Source organism: Danio rerio, chromosome 22 (assembly GCF_052040795.2).
Source record: "Danio rerio strain M-AB ecotype USA chromosome 22, GRCz13ab, whole genome shotgun sequence".
Taxonomy (NCBI): domain Eukaryota; kingdom Metazoa; phylum Chordata; class Actinopteri; order Cypriniformes; family Danionidae; genus Danio; species Danio rerio.
Genome location: NC_141042.1, coordinates 2,025,001 through 2,046,207, shown reverse-complemented (window position 1 = coordinate 2,046,207; position 21,207 = coordinate 2,025,001). Strand labels below are relative to the sequence as shown.

The window sequence follows — 21,207 nt, the reverse complement described above, 5'->3', positions numbered from 1 at the left end:
GCAAACCAAGTAAAAGCCGCACTACCGACACCTACCGGACTGGAGTGTGAAGCACTAACGGCTGTGTTTTGAAATGCCATACCTCCTCTGCAGTATTCAGTGTGTATGTTATTCTCTATGCATGCGGTACTATATTATCCAGAATCTGTTAAATACAACTCAAATCAGTACACAAGCTCCAACGAGCAGGATGTAACACATACTTCAATGAATAGTACACAAATTGGGCAACACGATGGCTCAGTGGTTACCTCACAGCAAGAAGGCTGCTGGTTTGAGTCGCGGCTGGGTCAGTTGGTATTTCTGTATGGAGTTTGCACGCTCTCCCCATGTTGCTGAGGGTTTCCTCCAGGTCCTCCAGAGTCCAAACACATGCGCTATAGGGGAGTTGATTAACTAAATTGGCCATAGTGTATGTGTGTGTGTGAGAGAGAGAATGAGTGTGTATGGGTGTTTCCCAGTACTAGGCTGCAGCTGTGTAAAAGTATACAGCTCTTTACTTAAATCTAAGCGACATCTTAAAATGAAAGTATATTCAAGTTTGTGATTAAGGTCAAATACATTTGATACGCATGTCGACGACCAAACGCACAATATATGTGGATCACTCCAATTTCATTTAAGCTAAACAGATTACCACTGTTGAAATGTACTTTATAATACAGTATATGATCTCTTAAATAGCTTTAAACACTATCATCATACATTAATCTACATATAATGCATTATTTGTACATTATGTCATCCAGTTAATTGCTTAATAAATATTATAAATACATAGCTATTTTGTGGTTGAGACATCAAACGCTTTGAAAAATGTTTAAAATAGGCTCAATCAGAAAACGTAGCCCTATATACATTTCTGGAGATCGTGAATTATGTAGCCAGAAGTACGAATGGCTGCATTTGTCTTTAAAACAAACGATTTGAAGCGGTTTGACGCAGTAGTTTTTCATATGTACTAGCTGACCGCTAACCTCCGTGTGGACGGCTTTCCCCGCTGTTACTAGTTTGCCCAGTGGCTCACCATGTACATTGGCAGACTTGAGACCCAAAGAGGAGTCGACCACGATGACGGGGTTTGAGTCCAGTGAAGAGCGATCCCAGAAAGTGGGCAAAACAAAAACAGAATCCAAAAAATTAAATAAACAAGTAAATAACAGGGTGAGAATGTGGTAAAATCTGAAAACGGGGTTAAAATCAGGAGGCCACTCTTTTTCTAGATTGCTTTTGAAAACACTGTTGGTTGGGTTTAGGGAAGTGGGTGTGCGCTGGTCAATTGGAGCTTTTGAAAACACTATTTGTTGGGTTTAGGAAAGGAGGAGGGTGGGTTAGTCAATCGGTTGGTCGGTCAGTCAGTCAGTCAGTCAGTGAGTCAACAGCAGCCTCTGATGGATTTATGTGAGAAAAGCAGGTGCGGACGTCACTCGAGAGAGAAACTTGAAATCTGAAAAAAGTGTACACGTCGCGCTCTGGTGGATTCGCGAAAACAAAAATGGCAAAAAAAGTATGTATATAGCGGTACATTTTCAGAATGAGCCTGTGTTGAAAGTGTTTGAATAGTGCGGTGTTTCTCAACCACGTTCCTGGAGGACCACCAGCTCTGCACTCTTACCATGTCTATCCTAACCAAACACACCTGATTCAGATCATCAGCTCATTAACAGAGACTGAAAGACCTGAAATGGGTGTGACAGACAAAGACATCCAAAACCAGTGTGTACTATATACTGGGCATAAAGCAAGTATGGCATTTCGAACACAACCAAAGACCCTAAAAAGACTCGCCACTTAATCAGGATCAGAGTTTTATTGGCAGGTTTGTTTACACATAGGAGGATTTGCTTTTGTGACAAGTTTCCATGACAGTGATGGGACAAAAACAGATAATAAACAAATAAAAAAAAAATTAAAACACAATTTGGGAAATGCATGTAAAGTATATTACAATATACACCATTCTATGTATAGCTATTCAATTGAACGAACATTGCTGATGTAGGTATCGGAATCATTTTCAGGAACAGGAAAAGTCTCCCTAAAAGATCCCCTATAGCGCATATCATTAGCCTGTGGAGGAAACCGGAGCACCTGGAGGAAACCTACAAAAACACAGGAAGAACATGCAAACTCCACACAGAAACGCCAATTGACCCAGCCAAGGTTTAAACCAGCGACCTTCTTGCTGTGAGGCGATTGTGCTACCCACTGCGCCACCATGACATCATGCGCCACCATGACTTCAGCTTAGTCTCTTATTTATCAGGGGTCGCTACAACGGAATGAACCCCCAACTATTCCGACATGTTTTACGCAGCGGATGCCCTTCCAGCCGCAACACAGTACTGAAAAACACCCATACACCATGGCCAATTTAGTTTATTTATTTCCCCTAAAGCGCATGTCTTTGGACTGTGGGGAAAACGAGAGCACCCAGAGGAAACCCAAGCCAACATGGGGAGAACAGGCAAACTCCACACAGAAACACCAACTGACCCAGCCGAGGCTCAAACCAGCGACCTTCTTGCAGTGAGGCAACAGTGCTAACCACTTATCCACCGTCATTTTTAGGCATAAAGTGTTTTTTGGCATTTACCAAACATACTGGAGTCAAGCCAATGGATATTCCACTGCACTGCTGGACATGTAATTACACAGATGGGGATTATGCTAATTGTTATTTAGCGTGCACATCAGATCTGTAATCAGGCCATAAAAGTTAAGCCCGATAGGGCTCGAGTCTGACAGAATTCGGCCCGACAAGTACATTTTGATTGACAGCTTTTTAAAATCCTGAACCCGTTTATAGCCGACATTATTCATATGTGCACATGCACACAGCTCTTTTGCCTTTTTTCATGAACGAGTCGTTTATACGCGTTTTAACATAATTTATTCATAACAAACATAGGCTATAGGGCACTTGGAAGTTGGAACAAGGAAATAAAATAAGTCCTCTGTAACATCGTAACATCTTCAGCAATCTAAACAGGCCTAGGTACATACACTCATCCTTTAAACTGACCAAAACACCAATGAAAAGAAGTCTTTCTTAACAAATGAAATTAAAATAAATGATAAATGATGACGGGAATTTGGCAATAATGAACTTAAAATAAACGCTTTGCAGGATTTGTGGCATTAAGGCGACGGTGAAGCAGAATAATGAAATAATAATGCCAACATTAGCCTGTATACCCTGACTACATTATGATTTTATCGTTTAATTAATATTTAGTTATAATTTGAAAATCCGGGCGACGCGGTGGCGCAGTAGGAAGTGCTGTCGCCTCACAGTAAGAAGGTCGCTGGTTCCAGCCTTGGCTGGGTCAGTTGGCGATTCTGTGTGGAGTTTGCATGTTCTCCCTGTGTTCGCGTGGGTTTCGGTTTCCCCCACAAGTCTAATGACATGTGGTAGGTGAATTGGGTGAGCTAAAATTGTCCTTTGTGCATGTGTGTGAATGAGTGTGAATGAATGCTTCCCAGTGAAGTGTTGCTGCTGGAAGGGCATCCTCTGCTTGAAAAAGATGCTGAATAAGTTGGCGGTTCGTTCCGCTGTGGCGACCCCAGATTAATAAAGGGACTAAGCTGAAAAGAAAATAAATAAATGAATGACTTTGAAATCCTTTACTCAGCAAGATTAGGCTACGTGTTATTATAGAGGAACATTATTGAATCGACTGTAGATGGCTTTAGCACAGTCCTGCGCTTACTGATCAGCACTGAACACCCTTAATCCTGCGTAACTGTGCATTAATACTTCTGCTCACTGTTTCTGTTGCTCTGCAATACACTTCCGAAACGCTAGTTGGCAGTGAGATCTTAATGTGTCTCTGTGTCGAGTTTCTTCGCTGGTGTTTTGTTTTTCCTGAGCACTTCCTTGATCTATAAGTGGTTTAAGCTCATTTAAAGGCAGGAACTGGCGGACGTGCAACAACTTTAACTATGAGGTACACACAAAACAAAACTTTCCATCCGGAGCTCCTTTACGGGACTTCACACTTGTAAACAGTTGCTCCATCAGGCTTGCGCGGCTCTTGGTCTTGCCCACACTCGACAGCGCTACCAAGCTGACCAATCACAGAGCTTGCTCTACGCGTTGTTGCGACGTGTAGTTACATTTCTTAAAGGTGCGTGTCTGCGACGCCGACAGCAAGGGATATGCGTCTGCATAGGCTGCGCCGTTGCATACGCGTGCGCTTGAAGCAGAAGTATAAATCAGCCTGTACACTGCTGCCCCTACTGGCCGGGATACATAGTACTGGTCTGGCTAATTTAGCATGTTTGGGGTAGGATTGTTTCTTCCACCAGCCAAGAACATCCATTTCATTTTCCATGACAGCAGTTTCAATAAAGCGAGTGACCTCGATATCTTTCCTGTCAGCTTGTTGTTCATTGCTGTTTACCGCTCTACCGTGTTGTAAACTTCTAAGAGCCCAAAAAACCAGGGAGAATCTTTCGGTTGTCTTCAAAGCGGAATCCTTTTTAATAAGAAGAACTCGGCGTGGCTGTGGCGTCATCGAAAGCAAACTCTAAACTCCACAGCAAACATTATACATTTATACAGTTTGATACATGTAGGTCGGGACAGTCAAACAAAGCATGCAAATGAAAGGTTGTAGTCAGCAGGGTAAACTGCTTTTTCAGGCCTGGTCTCATCATGTTCTGGGGACAGAAACCGCCTATCCAGTTGACCGAAAGAAGAAAACAAGTTAACTGATCATTTGCATTACTTTGGAGACCTTCAGGGCTCCGGAGACTAAGACATGTTAAGGTCTGTCACACCCTGGAAACAACTTTAAAAAAAATTAATTATATAAATATAAATTTATATTCCCACTGTCACCGACTCGGTCCCAGTCATTCCCCTCGCTGGCCAGCAGAGGCCGCCATCTCCGGACTTCTAGCATTACATCATCCACTTACACTGATCGTGCACACCTGTTCTCCATTCAGTTAATGACCCACGTACCCTTTATAAGCCGCACTCAAACCTTCACTCAGTGCGAAGTCTTGTTCAGCCCCGGCCAGCATTACTGAGCGTTATATCCTGCCTGATCTCCTGTGCATTACTCCAGCCTGTTCCTGACTCTGCTTTGCCTTCTGCCTGCCCACGACCCAAGCCTGATACACAGACTCTGATACTCGCTGCCTGCCCACGACCCAAGCCTGATACACGGACTCTGATACTCGCTGCCTGCCCACGACCCAAGCCTGATACACGGACTCTGAATCACGCCGACTGCTTTTGACCCATGCCTGGTAAATCATTCTGTGCCTGTCAGCCGCCAGCCTTAAAACCTTTACTGCTACTGTTGTTGTGTGTTCGCATCTTTGTGCAAATTGAATGTTTGAGTGAGAGTGTGATTAATAAATACTGCATACTGCATCCCTCCGTGTCAGTCTCCTCGTTACACCCACAACCGTAATACGCAGTGTATGAGCGATCGCCGAAATCCCTTGGCGGCTAGAATGACCGTTCTTTTTGAACTGGCGGCCGGCATGACCACACTCAAAATTCGCTCTTTTTGACGTCTCCGCCATCATTCGTTTCACCTTTGCAGGGATTTTAATGTTGTAACAAACGATTTGATGACTTTCTCACATTAATCGAAATGCATTACGTGACTTTTCATTTACCCAAGTCTGGCCCGGTCTAAAATGATAGAAATTAAGCCCAAACCCACCCGAACCCAAAGCTCTAGTGCACATGTTGGAATTCATTAACATACATTCAACTGTGAAATCTGATTTTGTGAATGCAGAGAAGAGTTTTCAGGAAGGTGAATTGTGTTGATGTGTAAAACTCTTTCCGAACAAAGGCGTCTCCTTTATATGAACTCTAAGATGTCTCTTCAACTCGTAAGGCCTCAAAAATGCTTTCCCGCATTGATCACACTTGTGCGTTTTCTCTGCAGTGTGGATCAGCATGTGTTCATTAAGATGTGCTAACTGTGTGAAACTCTTCCCACATTGAATACATGTGTACGGTTTCTCTCCGGTGTGAATCCTCTCATGCGTTTTCAGACCTCCTAAATGACCGAATCTCTTGTTGCAGTGTGAACACACGTACGGCTTCTCTCCGGTGTGATTCATCTGGTGCTGTTTCAAGTCTCCAGCTCTAATAAAAGATTTCCCACACTCAAAGCACACAAGTTCTCGCACACCCGTGTGGATCTTCTGGTGCATTGTTAAATTTGACTGCCGTGTAAACCTCTTTCCACACTCAGAACATGAATACGGCTTCTCCTTTGTATGAACTCTAAGATGGACGTTCAGATCTGCAGGCCTCGAAAATGCTTTGCTGCATTGATCACACTGGTGTTTCTTTTCTCCAGTGTGGATCTTCAAGTGTTTATAAAGAGATGATGATTGTCTGAAACTCTTCCCACACTGACTACACGTGTACGGTTTCTCTCCAGTGTGAATCTTCTCATGTACTTTCAGTGGTTGTAAGAGACTGAACGTCTTCTCGCAGTGTGAACACCTGTACGGTTTCTCTCCGGTGTGGATCCTCTGGTGTCGTCTCAAGTCTCCAGCTTTAATAAAAGACTTCTCACACTCAGAGCAGACAAACTCTCTCACACCAGTGTGGATCTTCCTATGTTGTGATAAACCTGACGGTCGTCTGAAACTCTTTCCACACTCGGAGCATGTGAACGATTTCACAGCTGTTCTGTCCATTGAAACACTATAATCTGTGTTTGCTTGAGTTTTTCCTTCACTCTTGACCTGATGTTCCTCCTCATCTTCACTCACCTTTAATATCACATCTGAAAATTAAGTAAATAAGTTATATTTTAGGAGGCTAGTTTACCATGGAGGATTATTCATTCAGTATGGACGCATCATTTAGAAATTGATCAATGTTATTGTTACAAAATTTTTATTAATTCATTGTTGTTGTTGTTCACTTTGGGATTGTAAATAAAAGCACACATTTTTTGGCATTACTTTGGTTGTCTTTCCACTCATTCACTGTTTATTAAAGAGCCCATATTATACATGAAATTGGGTCATATCTTGGTTGTAAGGGTCTCCAACAACAGTCTAATATGCATGCAAAGTCAAAAAACACTTTCATGGTCTTATAATCTGCATTTATTTACCTATTTATCCCAGCAACCCCCGTATGAATCGTCCAGTGATTCATTTGTTCCCAAACCCCTCCTTAGCGCGAAGCTAATCTGCGCTGATTGGACCGATTACAGTCTGTCACGATTGGTCGACTGCCTTCAGTCAGAGAGTGTAATGCCCAATAGCTAATCAGCAATATAAAAGTAATCACAGTTCATACACGCTCCATAGTGTAGGCGTGGACTTTAGCTGCCACACACACACAAAAACACACACACACCTCCGGACGACAACGATCCGCTTCCGCCCGCACCCGCCAGGTTTAGCCTGAACCCGACCGCTCCCGCTTATATGAAGAATTTGTTGTCCCGATGCCCGACCCGCCCCGTTTTCTGCCCGCCGCGCCTGATCCCGCTAAAGAGCGGGGGAGAACAAAACCAAAAATCACCCAGCTATACAGTCCAGACAGCCAAGCTGTCTGTATAAACACACACACAACACCAAGCACACACACACAAACAGACAAAGTTCTCTCTCTCTCTCTCATACGCGCACGTGCGCACTAACACACACACACACACACACACACACACAAGCAGACACACAAGCAAAGCTCTATCTCTCTTTCTCATTCGCATAGCAATATCCGTGATATTGCTAGACAGCCCGCTGCCGTCCCAAATTAAACCCGTTACCGACCGCTCCAGCGATTTATTCGGAAATTTATTGCAGACCTCTACCACGGAGCTCCGTAAACAAAGCAGCACGCGTCGCGTTTTTAACGTGACTTTGCACGCGATAAGAGAACATAGCCAGTTAACCTGATACAGAACACGTGGTTACAAGTAACAAATCACAACTAAATACATTTGCAAGCTCGAGTCAACGAGGCAACAACTTTAAATCGCACGTACTTACACTTGAGAAATGGAGGAAGAAAATAATCCTGACGTCCATCAGTAAGTTACTCTTTACTGATCCTTCCTTTAACAAACGCCGATGAAGTATTCTTTGTAGCATAGAAGTTTCCAACTGCTTGGTTATAATGCTGAGGTTTCATCTTTGGGTAGACCCTCGATAATATCCATCTGCAGTGTGACTTCAATCGACCAGCATGTTTGTGTGCGTGTGTTTGTGGGTGTGTGTGTGTGTGTCTGGGTTTTTGCGTCAGAGGGCGGGGCCTCAGGTTTGAAATCTCCCGGGTTTGCGCGTGCACGTGAATCGTTTGAAGCACTATGAGTCGACTCTTTTATAGATGAATCAACAGTTTTAAACACTGTATTCTTACAGATTTACACCTTAGCTGGATACTTCACTTCACTTAGAGCGGTGTTACACACTACATGGAGGGGAATTTTCAAAAAACCATAATATGGGCTCTTTAAAATATATTTATATAAACAGTGAATGAGTGGAAAGACAACCAAAGTAATGCCAAAAAATGTGTGCTTTTATTTACAATCCCAAAGTTAACAACAACAACAGATGATCAATCAAAAATAAAGAAAAAGTAAGTAAGGCAAAAATATACTATTTACAATATGTACAACACTGAGACAAATAAAGATGGAAAAAACAAGAGAGCTAGCAGAAGGGACGCGGGCGGCGCTAAAGAAAAGAACAAAACCCAAACTGAATCTAACTCCCCAGAAGCATCTAGCTAACTAACTATGTGAAAAACAGTATAATTAACACACGAAGATCTTCCGAGTCCTAACTATCTACTCTATCTATCCAAAAAGTACAAGGAGTGGCGCTCGCCCCTAACCTAGTGTACTAGACAGCAGAGCAGTCCTATGTGTTGCAATATGTATGTCACGTGACCTTCTTACCTGTCCGCTTCGTCCAAGCCTCGTAAACAGCGATAAACTAAGAACGATGTACGAATAACGGACGGATAACGTGCACACAGAAACGAGCAACAAGAAAACACAGTTAGACGGGTTATTTCTAAACGCACGCGATAAATACAAACAAACGACAAAGCAGAGAAAGAGAATAATGCAAGGAAGGGCAGGCGAGTGGTCTGGCGCGCGCTTTTAACACGGGTGGTCTTTGCTTATTGGATGTGACATAAGAGTGACGTAACCGGGGAGGATTAACTGACAGCTGAATGGACCAATGAACGGAACCTGATAATACATGAAAGCAGATATGGGAGAACAGAGCGAGAGAGAGAAAAAAAACACAGAGAAACAGAGCACAAAAAACACAAATACATAACAGTTATGATGAGTGTTTCCTAAAACTATAGTTGCTTTATTATAACATTATAATACTCATTTGCGCTGTATCCTTCATACCCGTCAACCCGCCTGTTTTTCCCAGGATTCTCCCGTATTTTACAATTATATCCCACTGTTATCCCATAATAGTATTTTCCCGTATTCTCAATCTTTTCACTAAGGGTGGCAATAAACATTGAAGAGCCGATACTTCCTGTGTACCAAAACACTTTTTTTTTGAGCTGTTGACAGTCGTATATGTGTCCCACGCTGCTATAAACACTATTAGGACACATATATGTCACTAAAAAGTGAAAATTGGCTGTTTTTGCGTTATTTTCAGCAAATTCTAAGTTACTGTGTATGTAGTTTTTATTTTCCATTCGGCGTGCAGTATCAAACATTCCATTAAAACAACACTCTTCCAGCAGCTCCTCGAATCAAATATATCGTTTGTCACAGGGGGCATGCAGGAAATGCTCCTGAATGAAAGTGAAAGTGCTAAAATGCAGTTAAAGTCGACAAATCAATAATTTGGCAAATAATTCGATTACGGTTTCCCCCAAAGTCCAAAGACATATCGGGTGTCTTTGGACTTTGGGGGAAACTGTAATCGAATTATTTAGGTGAATTGGGTTGGCTAAATTGTCCGTAGTGTATGAGTGTGTGTGTGAATGTGTGTGTGGATGTTTCCCAGAGATGGGTTGTGGCTGGAAGGGCATCCGTTGCGTAAAAACTTGCTGGATAAGTTGGCGGTTCATTCCGCTGTGGCGACCCCAGATTAATAAAGGGACTAAGCCGACAAGAAAATGAATGAATGAATGAATAATTCGATTACTGATGTCCATGTAAACACAGTCACTGTCTTTCTCCCCTGCCTGAAAATCAGCGCGTGCCCAAACGGAAACTCCTTTTTTCAACCCAAGCTCATTCTGAAAACGTAATCCCGCGGACGTTTCTGGAGACAGCGGAATATGTCCCGGGGGGTACGTACAGCCGCGTTTATTTTTTTCAAGCGAACGCTGCGGGGCGGTGTGACGCCGTTCCTTTTTCCGCTTGCCGGCCGACTGCTTACCTCCTTGTGGAGGGATTCCCCGCTGTAACCCGTTTGTCCAATCAGCTCACCGTGTACGTCGGCAGGCTCGAGATGCAGAGAGGAGTCGACCACGGCGACCGGTTTCGAGTCCGGGGAAGATCGGTTCCAGCAATCAGGTAAGACAAAAACAGAATCCCAAAAATTAAGTGAACGAGTTTTGTGACAGGGTGAGAACGCGGTGAAATCCGAAAACGCGCGCAAAAAAAAAAAAAAAAATCGGGGCTTTTATTTTTTTTGGACGGCTTTTGTAAACTGTTGCTCGGGTTTAGGGAAGCGAGCGGGCGGGCGGGTCAATCGGTAAGATTGGTTGGGTTCGGGGAAAGAGGATGGCGGGTCGGCCGATTGGCCGGTCGCGCAGTCAATCATCCGGTCAGTGGCCTCCGGCGGGTTCACGCGAGATCAGCGTGGGCGCGGAGAGGCGTCTGAGACGCGCACAACAGCGGCCTCTCGCAGATTCGTGAAAACAAAAACTGCAGCCGTACGTACCCGCCGGGACGTATTCCGCAGTCTCCAGACTACGTTTCCATAATGAGCCCGGGTTGCCTTTTTTTGTGCAAAAGCTTCCTTCTTTCCCTCCTTCGACACTCCCACCTAAACAGAGCTAGACACACCCACTTTCCTGACTTTTCCAAACTAAAGGTGTGAAAACAGCCTGCTGAGACAGGGGGGTTTCGTTTACCCTTTAAATGTGAATCTGTCCCGTGCTTTCGATTTATTTAGGCATGAAAACACTTTGAAACAAATATAAAAATAACCCCTCCTATGCAATCCTCAAAACAGTCGGTTCACGTAGCGGTGCGTGACTGTCAGATGCGCTCCATAATAATAAATAGACACGGTTTTCCAAACAGATTCTATACATGCGATTTGAAGTGGTGCGAAAGTGGACACTGGGTTTTGGGTGCGTGTTTGAACAAATGTATACACATAATAATAATAATAATAACAACATTGAATCAATTCAATTCACCTATGTTACTATAGCGCTTTTACAATGTAGATTCTGTCAAAGCAGCTTCACATAGAACATTATAGTAAATGTAAAGTGTCAGTTCAGTTTAGCTCAGTTCAGTGTGGTTTAATATACAGTACTGAGAGCCCTGAGGAGCAAATCTATCGATGCGCAGCTCTACGGGTCCCGAACCATGCAAGCCAGTGGCGACAGCGGCGAGGAAAAAACGTCACTAAAAACAAATTATGACGATATCAGTGGGTTCTCTTTTAAACACAACAAATTACGTCTTAAATGAGCACAAAAAGTAAGGAAAGCGGTCGAATGGTTTTATTATGGATCTGTACATGTACAAGTCACACCTCTGTTATTTATCTAAATGAGAGAATTATTCGCTGCTCTTTAATCCGAATGTTTAATGTTGGAGGGTGGGGGGATCCCTTATTTTCACATCCCAATGTTGACAGGTATGAACCTCACGTTTATTTGTCCCACATACGATAGATTCATGCTAATCTCTGTGCTTTTGATTACCGTTATGTAGATGTAGTGACTGAGCTTGATTCTAAAGGGCAGATTGCTACTTTGCATTAATATAATTGTACTAACATGAAACTATTAAAGCTTGTTTTCTTGTGTTATTACTGCACATTAAGGAAATTATATTTTGTTTAAGAACAGCTGTTTGAGAGGTTATGCGTTTTAAAAAGCGATTTTTTTTTTCTTTAAAGCTGATCTGGTTTTTATTTGCTTATTGTGCTCACCTGCACCCTCTTGTGGACATAGCGGACAATAGAGTATTTAGTCGAAAGTGCTTAATAATGAACAACCTCACTGTTCTCCAGCCTGATTATTGAAGAGTAATGAATAAACACAAACCTATTAGTTCTTCAGTCTCTTCCTGTTTAATTGTGCAGGGTTCTGGATCACTCATCTTCTCACTGTCCTTCAATAAACTCTGTCTTCGTCCTTCACTGATGGCGGCAGAGCTTCAGGAGAAGAAACAAAAAAATCTGATTTATTGATGATAAATCACTACAAAGTTTATACCTTGATACAATATGCGATTAATCAGCTGAAGCCATTAAATTCAGACATGAGTACAATGAATGAGGCGAAAACAGTAACGTATGTCTTATAAAATCAGACATTACTGAGTGAAGCTTTAAGTGAAACCAAGTCCTGACCACTGTAAGAAATGAGTCTGCCTCGACCCAACTTTCACTCTAAATGGTGAATTGATGTTTATTTCCCAAAAGGGCTGACTTAGAAAAGAGAAGTCAACAGGGTCTTCTCTCTGCATTGGTTGAGGTGACTACATCTCAACCAAATGGTAACAATTGTAGAATGGGGATGGGTGTGGTGCACAAACAACCATCTCATCAATGGTGTTAAAACTGCATTAAAGGGTCACGAAACACCAAAACACATGTGTTGAGCTGTTGACAGTGGTATATGTGTCCCACACTGCTAAAAACACTATTAGGACACCTATATTTCACTAAAAAGTGTAAATTGGTTGTTTTTGCGTTATTTCCAGTAAATTCGTACTTCCTGTTTGAAACGAATTTTTGAAGCTGCGTCACGGTCATGACATAATAGCGTGTATTCCAGCGTGCAGACTGGGCATCTGTGCCAGAGTGAGTCTTATTACGTCTTACAGTGTGCTGCATTAATGCATGAGTAAGGCTTGGTTCAAACCAATCAGCGCGCTCTACTGTGCAACTTCATTAATATTCATTTGTGTCACCGTGTTTACACCACAAAGACGCCACGTTGTGTTGGCAAAACAAGCATGAAGTGTTGCTTTTATAGTTTGCTGCCGTTAAGTTTCGTTTTCATTTTCTCTCAGTGAGAGCTTATCTGGATCACGTCTGGATTAACAGTGTACGCGACGCTCGACAACAATAACTTACGTGTCTAAGGAGGATTATTGTTTACCTGAGAGCTGTTCTCATCTGCAAACGCTGAAATCTGGATTTGCTTGTAGTCTTCTCTCCATAAAGACGCGGCTCTAGTTGCTGGTGATTGTCCTGTCTCTACAGATTTGGTAAGTGAGCGACCAGTGCTCTTTGTTTATTCAGTTTGTTCGTATCGAACTAAGTTAACTATTGCACTGAGTGCAGAAATGTTAGCACCGCATTTTGTGACCGGAATAACACATTCGGCTTTCTGACGCTACCTGCCGTGTGCATCTAAGTTTCCGGGAAATGCGGAGTTTTTTTTTTCTCTCATTCGCCGTGCGGTATCAAACATTGCATGAAAAATACACGCTTGCAGCAGTTCCTCTAATCAAATATCTCGTTTGTCCAACATTTAATAATTTGGCAAATAATTCGACTACAGATGTCCATGTAGGTTAAACACTTCTCCTGTCTGTGTGTGTGTGTATTTTGACTCTGAAACTCGCGCGTGCACAAATAGACACTCCCACACAATCCCACTTTAGTTCCTCCGACACTCCCCCCTAAACAGAGCTGGACACGCCCACTTTTCTGACTTTTTCCAAAGTAGAGGTGTGAAAACACCCTGCTGAAACGAGGGGGATTCATGGCCCTTTAACATGGAGAGAGAGGGAGAACAGCTGGGTCAACAGCCGACGAGCAACTTCATTAACATCTAAAGGCGACATCAAAAACAATATAAAGGTTTGAGTTTAGGAATGTTCAGGGTTCATTCTGACTCCGGTGATCCCAAGGTACTGCCATGTATTTTGAGACTGCTATGCTGAATAAACATCTTAATTGAGATTTTCTTCGGCATCATCATTTTTCTTACACCACAGAATTATTCTACAAGTATGTTCGAACCAACCCCCCACAACCAAAAGGTCCAGAATTTGTCCTTTCAATTATTTTATGTAATTTAATATTATATAATATATTTATATTTAATATATTTTGTAATAAAGTGTAATTTTAAATAACTCTGGCCAGTGATTCAAATCCCATACAGCCTCAAAGCCACATTGTGTGACGCGAGTCAGGACATAACCCACTGAGTGGCAACATTTCAATCTTTGATGATGCGAAAAGAAGGTTAGGAGGCAACTTGTTTAGGTAGCTAGCTTGAAGCCAGTGGTGCTGTCGGTAAGAACAGAGGTCCAGTCTTGTCACTCCATTTAGTGGCGTTTATTAGCATTGACAAGGATTTGTACTCAGGAGGAAAGGTATGTGTGTGTTTGTGTGTCGGTGAGTGTGTTTGTGTGATTGTGTGCGTGTCGGTGATTGTGCGTGGTTTTCTGCAAGGAAATAACAGAAATACAATGTGTCAGTAATCATTAAGGAAATAACAGAAATACAAATGCTTCAGTTTACCAACAAGCAAAGAACATAACTAAACAGAAATATGGCAAACATGAGCACTTAAGTCAACTTAAATCATGCAAAAGCCACTTACATGGTCAAATACGCACACACAGGAAAACAAAGGAGATCAAATTCAGCCCTCTGCACAGTTCAGCCATGTGATGCCGAAAAGTAGCAAACTGTGGGAACAGGTGCAGTTAATAAAGCCCTTGAGGCAGTCCTGATTGGCCAGAGGAGATTGGAGTGTACCATTATATGAATAGGGGTGTGACACTATGAGTTTGCAGTGTAGGAAGACAAAACTTCTCAACACATACTGAGTAACGCTGTGGGTCAAAAAGAGCAAGAGAGGCAGAAAAGGCAGGAAGCGGCGTCATTATCACAAAATATTGAACGTATGTTCAGAAAGACTGCCAAACAGGGTGAGGCTAATGTTACTTACTTCCTAACAGATGAACATCTGCCCCTATCCATGAGGTTCTAGACTAACTGGCTGCATTAGCCAGCCGGGACGTCCTGCGTATTTAACATTTTTTAAAATAACTGTCCGACGAAGGCTTTAATGGCAAGCGGAGTCCTCAGCTGTCAGATGCCACATCACAGCAAAAGGTGTTAATCTCGTCACGTCTGTGTTTTTGAGGCTGTTTGCTCACTTTGTTTGTTTTATAAATCCGATCGCTCAAACCACTTCAGAAGGTGATCAGGGATGCATTGCAGATGAAACTGGACAGGTCTAATATTTTTGTTAGACAAAATTATTATAAATACAATAAATGATGACCTGGAGAAAATCTGACCTGCGCCTGAAATACCTGTAGCTGCACTTTTACAGCCAGAACTCCATTAAAAACATGTTTACTATCAGCATAAAATGTGCTCTAACTCTTCAGGCCTGTAGCCAGGAAGATTCGGAAGACCCACTCACTGACAAAGGCCCAGAATTTTTCCCATACATAAGCTCACTTGTCATAGTTTAACTGCTATACCATCATAAATAATGAAATTCATTTGAACGTATTTTATATCCAGGGATTTTCAAATGTACTTTTTTCTTTACCAAAGAGGCTTATTATTGTTATTATTATGTTTTAATGATTATTTTTTATTGCAATTACCTAATTGTGACTAAGGATAGTTGATTGTGTTGGCCAGTTTGTTTTATGTCTAATAAATGACAGATGGCTACAGTGTTTTTTACTTTAAAACTTTAACAGATCGACATTTTTCCTAATGATATATGATGTCATAAATTTGAATTTTTAAAATTCGTCTTGTTTTAATTTTTTTAATCGCAATATTTAGGAAATATTTTTAGTTCATCAAAAAGGGTGGTTATGATGACATCTGACTAGCTAATCCAACAACAAAAAAAAAAGTACTGCTTAAAATGTCACCTCATTTCTATGATAGAAAACACATTGGCACTTGGCATTATGACCTCATAAATTGCCCTATTTTTTCTCCCTCAGTCTCTCTTTAACTTTCATTCTGCTTCCAGCTGCCCGCCTATTTTTGGGGGGGTCCCCTGACTGCATTACCCATAATGCACCACAAAACATAAACACACTCAAACAAGCCATTCAGGTTTAGCAACAGATCAGCTTCATTTATACTGAGTGTTTGCAGGATGAACAAATTATTATAGTAATTAAGAATAATAATGTTTGCAATTATTTCAGTAGTTAAAATTTCAAATAAGTATACTAATAATGTCATTAGATTGTTAGCAGTGGCACATCTATAAACAGGAAATCATAAAGCCTCTAGAAAACTAAAAGCACCTCAAACTATTAATTAATAAAGTTTTCATCACACTACATAGAACCCATCTGACATGGTCGAGTTCTATAATGTCCGTTCACAGATCATACTTTGCGATTTTACTAATACAAACTTGGAAAATTCATATTGGTTATCGCTGAAAATACTCGAAAAACAAAAATATTTTCCTCACAGAACTACATGTAGAAACTAGTCGCAGATTGATGCGTCTAAAAGCAGATTGTTGCTTAAATAAACGGTACATTGTGTTTTATTGTTGTGTAAACATAAGAACGACTCACCTCAGCTCTGAAGACTCGACGCTGAATGAACGCGTCAGTGCTGACGTCATCCCAAGAGGCGGGAACAACGGCGGATCATCAAAAACGCGCCAAATTAGAATAATGCTGAAAAGCCAAAACAAACGCTAAATGTGTGAAGCACTGTTTAGACTTTTACAGTCTATGTGACAAACACATTTAAAATGATAGATGCAGCCAGAAAAACGGAGAAAGTCAAATATTACTGGATTAAATGACTTATTCCTTTAATCAACACTTCATTTCAATAGCTGAAACCAATATAATTTAAACAAGAGATGTTTTAAACTTAGTCTGCATCATACAGTACATATCTGATATTGTGAAAATTTATTTTTCTGTCATAAATATTGCGATATGAATACAGTTTCATTAGGCATTTTTTAATTGCACTATTTGATTGTTTTCTAACAGTATTCAGCAATTGAATAATCATAATGAAAAAAATGGGTTTCTTATGTTTTTGTCTCGTTTTTAGTCCAAACGTCAAACAGTTCTTTGAGCAAGTAAAATGTTTTGTTTTCAGTCAGAAGAAAGAAAAAATAAGCCTAATTATCTGCCAGTCAGGTACTTGAAATATTCTTTTCGCTTTGAAATGTAGATATGTGGACTAAAAACGAGACAAGAATTCTGAGACTTTTTTTTCATAAATCATTTAAATTCTATATAATTACAGTGATCGAATATATTTCTGTAGCTCCTGGTCAACTATAATTCAGACTCAACATTGCATATCTTTGCGATGTGACTATTGTGGATGCACATATTGCGATGTCAATGCTGAAACGATATATTGTGCCTATTTTAAACCACTTTAAAGGACATTGTTAAACAGGAGGGGCCTTATGTATGAAGACTTGCGTTGAAATCATACTAAAACATTGCCTACGCAGTAAAAAATTCAGATGTATGAAACACTACGTACGCCGAATCCCGTACGTACGAATTTGCTTTTAATTGTATTTGCATATTGATTAAAGTTACTATAGTTAATAGTTAACAGAGTTAATGAAAGAATGCACAGATATATAATGAAGCATTTGACTACTTTAGTAACTGTTTGTGCTCATTTAAGAGAAAATTAGTAGTGTTTAAAATAAAACACGCTGGACGGAGAAGAAAAAAAAAGAATTTTTTTTTTTAAAAAAAAGCACTTTTCCGACGGTCCCTTACTGAGAGCTCCGCTCTGCGCGAGCTCTCCCGGCTAAACGCAGATTGCGAGGGCTCAAACGGAGCAGTGCTCGTAATCCCACGCATATTCTCTTTGTACATCGGACTTAATGTGAAACTGAGCGCATGAGCGCAAAACCCCTCCCTGCCTCCTCCCCCATATGAATATGCTAATGACTTTAACTTTGGCTAAATGAAATGAAAAAGCAACGACAAAAGCAATCAAGAAGAGAAACTTTGAACAGAATGTCAATTGGAGGTGCTGCTTTTGGAGGTAGACTGGAGAAAAGCTGTGTTATTTGCAAGTTTGTCCTCCGGAATTATGAACAAAAGAAAAAAGAGTGGGGGACTTTAGCTGACGCGGTAACGCAGCGGGGTCTGAACATCACGCTGTAAATTAATTAAAAAAAGAAATGGTCCGATATAAAGGTGTAAAATTTTGTAGTGTCTATAGCAGTTTGAGTGGCGTAGCAGGTAAAGCGCATGGCAACATGTTTTGACACTTTTGATCATGAACTCAGTTCGAATCCAGCATCTGATGAACTCATTCTTCTTTTTTCCCCCACTACATATCAGATTTTGCCGACTTTTCATCACGAGGAAGTGTTGGAGAAAAGGAATTTATTTTTATTACTTTTGTGTTTTTACTTATTTCAAAACTGTTTCGACTAACAACAGATTAATCAATCAATCAAGACACACTTCCTCTTTTTTACTGCGCTGCATACCAGGGATTCCCAAACTTTTTTATTCCGGGACCCACCTAGGCAAGTAATTCAATCTCAAGACCCAGCATAATATTTCAATATGGAAAAATGGGTAAAAAAAATTATCCATTCAAAGCAGTCAAAAGGCTTTTTGGATTTTGCGATTTGATATGCACAAAATGAGGCTCGAAGTGCTTTTTGTGGGATGCTGGCTGTAACTGTGATCATTCTTTTGTTGAAACAGATTTTTTTTTTTAAAAAAAAGAATATGATCAAGCTTTGATCAAGCCCCTTGATTATGATCAAGCCCCGTCACATCACAGTAAATTCCACTGCTAGTGTATATTGTCATAAGAAACTAAATAGCTTTTTGATCGACTACTACAAGCTGGGAATATGTCAGATAAATATGCCAATGCAATTAACGTTATCGCTGAATAGATCTAATATTTACACATTTGCTTGAGGAAGGAATGATGGGGGTAGTTACATTACTATTACTATTTTCCATAACATCTATTCCCTTCCATAACATTAGCTGACTTTAAAACCAACAGACAGCACTATAGCTATTTATTGATTAGCAATCTGTCAACGTTGGGATGTAAAAAATATTGGAAAACAAATAGCTTCAAATGATAAAATACATAGCGAACATTAGAAAATATTGACAATAAAATAAAAGGTTTAGCCTATTAAAATCAATGGCCTACACAGAAATTAAATAAAGCTATAAAATCTACTGCACTTATAATTGTATTTGCATATTGATTAAAGTTACTATAGTTATTTAGTGAAGAGCAGCAAATGAATCTCTCGTTGTGTTTGATAACAGAGTTAATGTAAGAATGCACAGATCTATAATGAAGGATTTGACTACTTTAGTAACTGTTTGTGCTCATTTAAGAGAAAATTAGTTGTGTTTAAAATAAAACACGCAGGACGGAAAAAAAAAGCACTTTTCCGACAGTCTCTTACTGAGAGCTCCGCTCTGCGCGAGCTCTCCCGGCTAAACGCAGATTGCGAGGGCTCAAACGGAGCAGTGCTCGTGATGTCGAGCGAAAAAAAAAAGAAAAAGACAGCTGTGAAACACAACCAGCTTTGTCTTTTTGTAGGAAACACACTTTAGATATTTTTAGGGTAAGAGCCTTTTGAGTTATTGCCGTCAATCGCACTGGTTTTGATTCACCGCAATATAAACATAGCTGCAGCTATATGACGTTGCGCGACCTACAGTTTGAAAACCCCTGCTGCATACTTTTAGAAAAACTGCTGGCCAGAGGAAAAAGCAGAATAAGTATAAATTTAGCCTTTGTTCCAGACTTCTGTCACAAGGAGCATGATCATTGTAGAAGTCGTGAAATATATTAAAGATGCACGTAATTGTTCAGTTCTGGTATGCAGAGAAGGGTTGCAGAAAGAGGAAGTATGTCTGGGGGTACAAGAGCCAAAGGACTGCAGAATGACTGATCAGTGACGTTACACCAAAACTCCACCTGTTAATATCAGTTGTGTGTATATATGCTGGTGTCAGGAAATGTAAGTTAGTTGCGAACCTCTTGAATGTAATTCTTGTATTGCATTGGGTTAACGTAACCCAGAGCTCTGTCATCGAATTATTCATTTGTATCTAACAAATTACTAACATTTTTGGCATTGATGAAAACCCTCTCCAGACCTTTTCTTATTGAACACGCATGGAATTGGCTTGATATTCAAACAAAAGACAAGGAGGAATCATTAATCAGTGTGTGTGTTATGTTAAGCGCATTTGAGCATCATATATTATTTGCACATTTATTGAATGGAAATGTTTCTGATTCACGTATGCTAATTTGTATTCAGATGGCGCCTTTATAGCAATGTGCGTGCAGTCGATCAATTTGATTACATTGGGAAAACCGGCGATCGCTGCAAATTGCACTTTAATATTTGGCTTGTCAACTGCATGGTATGGAAACTTTATATACCTGCTAGACATGCGGTTGATCCCATCCCATACAGCTGCCACTGCACGGCTCAAAAGATAATTTGTAGTGTGCAATTTAACACAACTGCCTCTAGGAGTCGCCATTGGAAATAAAACAAACACACAAGAAATGCACATACGCCAGACATGAAGTTGGCGTGTACCAGCGCACATTTTCACATTAATTTCATCGTTAGTAAATCCAAACGTGAGTGTTATCTGACGTACGCAAAGTTTTTGTGCGTACGCAGCGTTGATACATGAGACGCCAGAAGTTTATCGGTAGCTGAAAAGCACTAGCTGTGCATATAGCCCATTGATGTTAATCCATCATAGCGATGGAGAACTTTAATCCACGTGAATGCTCTGTGAACACTTGTACGGTTTCTCTCCAGTGTGGATCATCTGGTGTCGTTTCAAGTTTCCAGCTTTAATAAAACTCTTCCCACAGTCAAAGCAGACAAACTCTCTCACACCAGTGTGGATCTTCTGATGTTCACTTAAATATGACGGATGTGTAAAACTCTTCCCACACTCAAAGCACGAATAAGGCTTTTCTTCTGTATGAACTCTGAGATGGATCTTCAGCTCTGACGGCCTCAAAAATGTCTTGCTGCACTGA

The 21,207-nt window shown here is 40.8% G+C and overlaps 3 protein-coding genes across 11 annotated transcripts in view; all 3 read right to left on the bottom strand.

The window, feature by feature from the left end:
* Nucleotides 1-16,773, bottom strand: part of znf1159 (zinc finger protein 1159) — a 40,566-nt gene extending 23,793 nt beyond the window's left edge. The window contains exons 1-3 of the mRNA XM_088651648.1: nt 16,722-16,773; nt 12,230-12,339; nt 5,954-6,773 (exon numbers count right to left, since the gene is read on the bottom strand). Coding sequence (XP_088507774.1) covers nt 5,954-6,773; nt 12,230-12,339; nt 16,722-16,771 — 980 coding nt within the window. The 5' untranslated portion in view covers nt 16,772-16,773. The remainder of the gene's footprint in view (nt 1-5,953; nt 6,774-12,229; nt 12,340-16,721) is intronic.
* LOC101883071 (zinc finger protein 502) overlaps nt 1-21,207 on the bottom strand; it is a 236,288-nt gene that overhangs the window by 110,282 nt on the left and 104,799 nt on the right. The gene's annotated exons all lie outside the window — the stretch shown is intronic.
* si:dkey-1b17.8 overlaps nt 16,942-21,207 on the bottom strand; it is a 27,956-nt gene continuing 23,690 nt past the window's right edge. For 4 of the 9 annotated variants that reach the window (XR_015520971.1, XR_015520972.1, XR_015520970.1 and 1 more), the window contains exons 3-4: nt 19,862-21,207; nt 18,514-18,624 (exon numbers count right to left, since the gene is read on the bottom strand). The exon at nt 19,862-21,207 is cut by the window's right edge and continues 643 nt beyond it. Coding sequence is in view for 5 of the 9 variants with exons in the window: in XM_087302084.1 (XP_087158210.1) it covers nt 20,934-21,207 (274 nt within the window). In the remaining 4 variants the exon portion in view is untranslated. The other 5 variants (XM_087302084.1, XM_087302086.1, XM_087302085.1 and 2 more) reach the window with 2 other exon arrangements.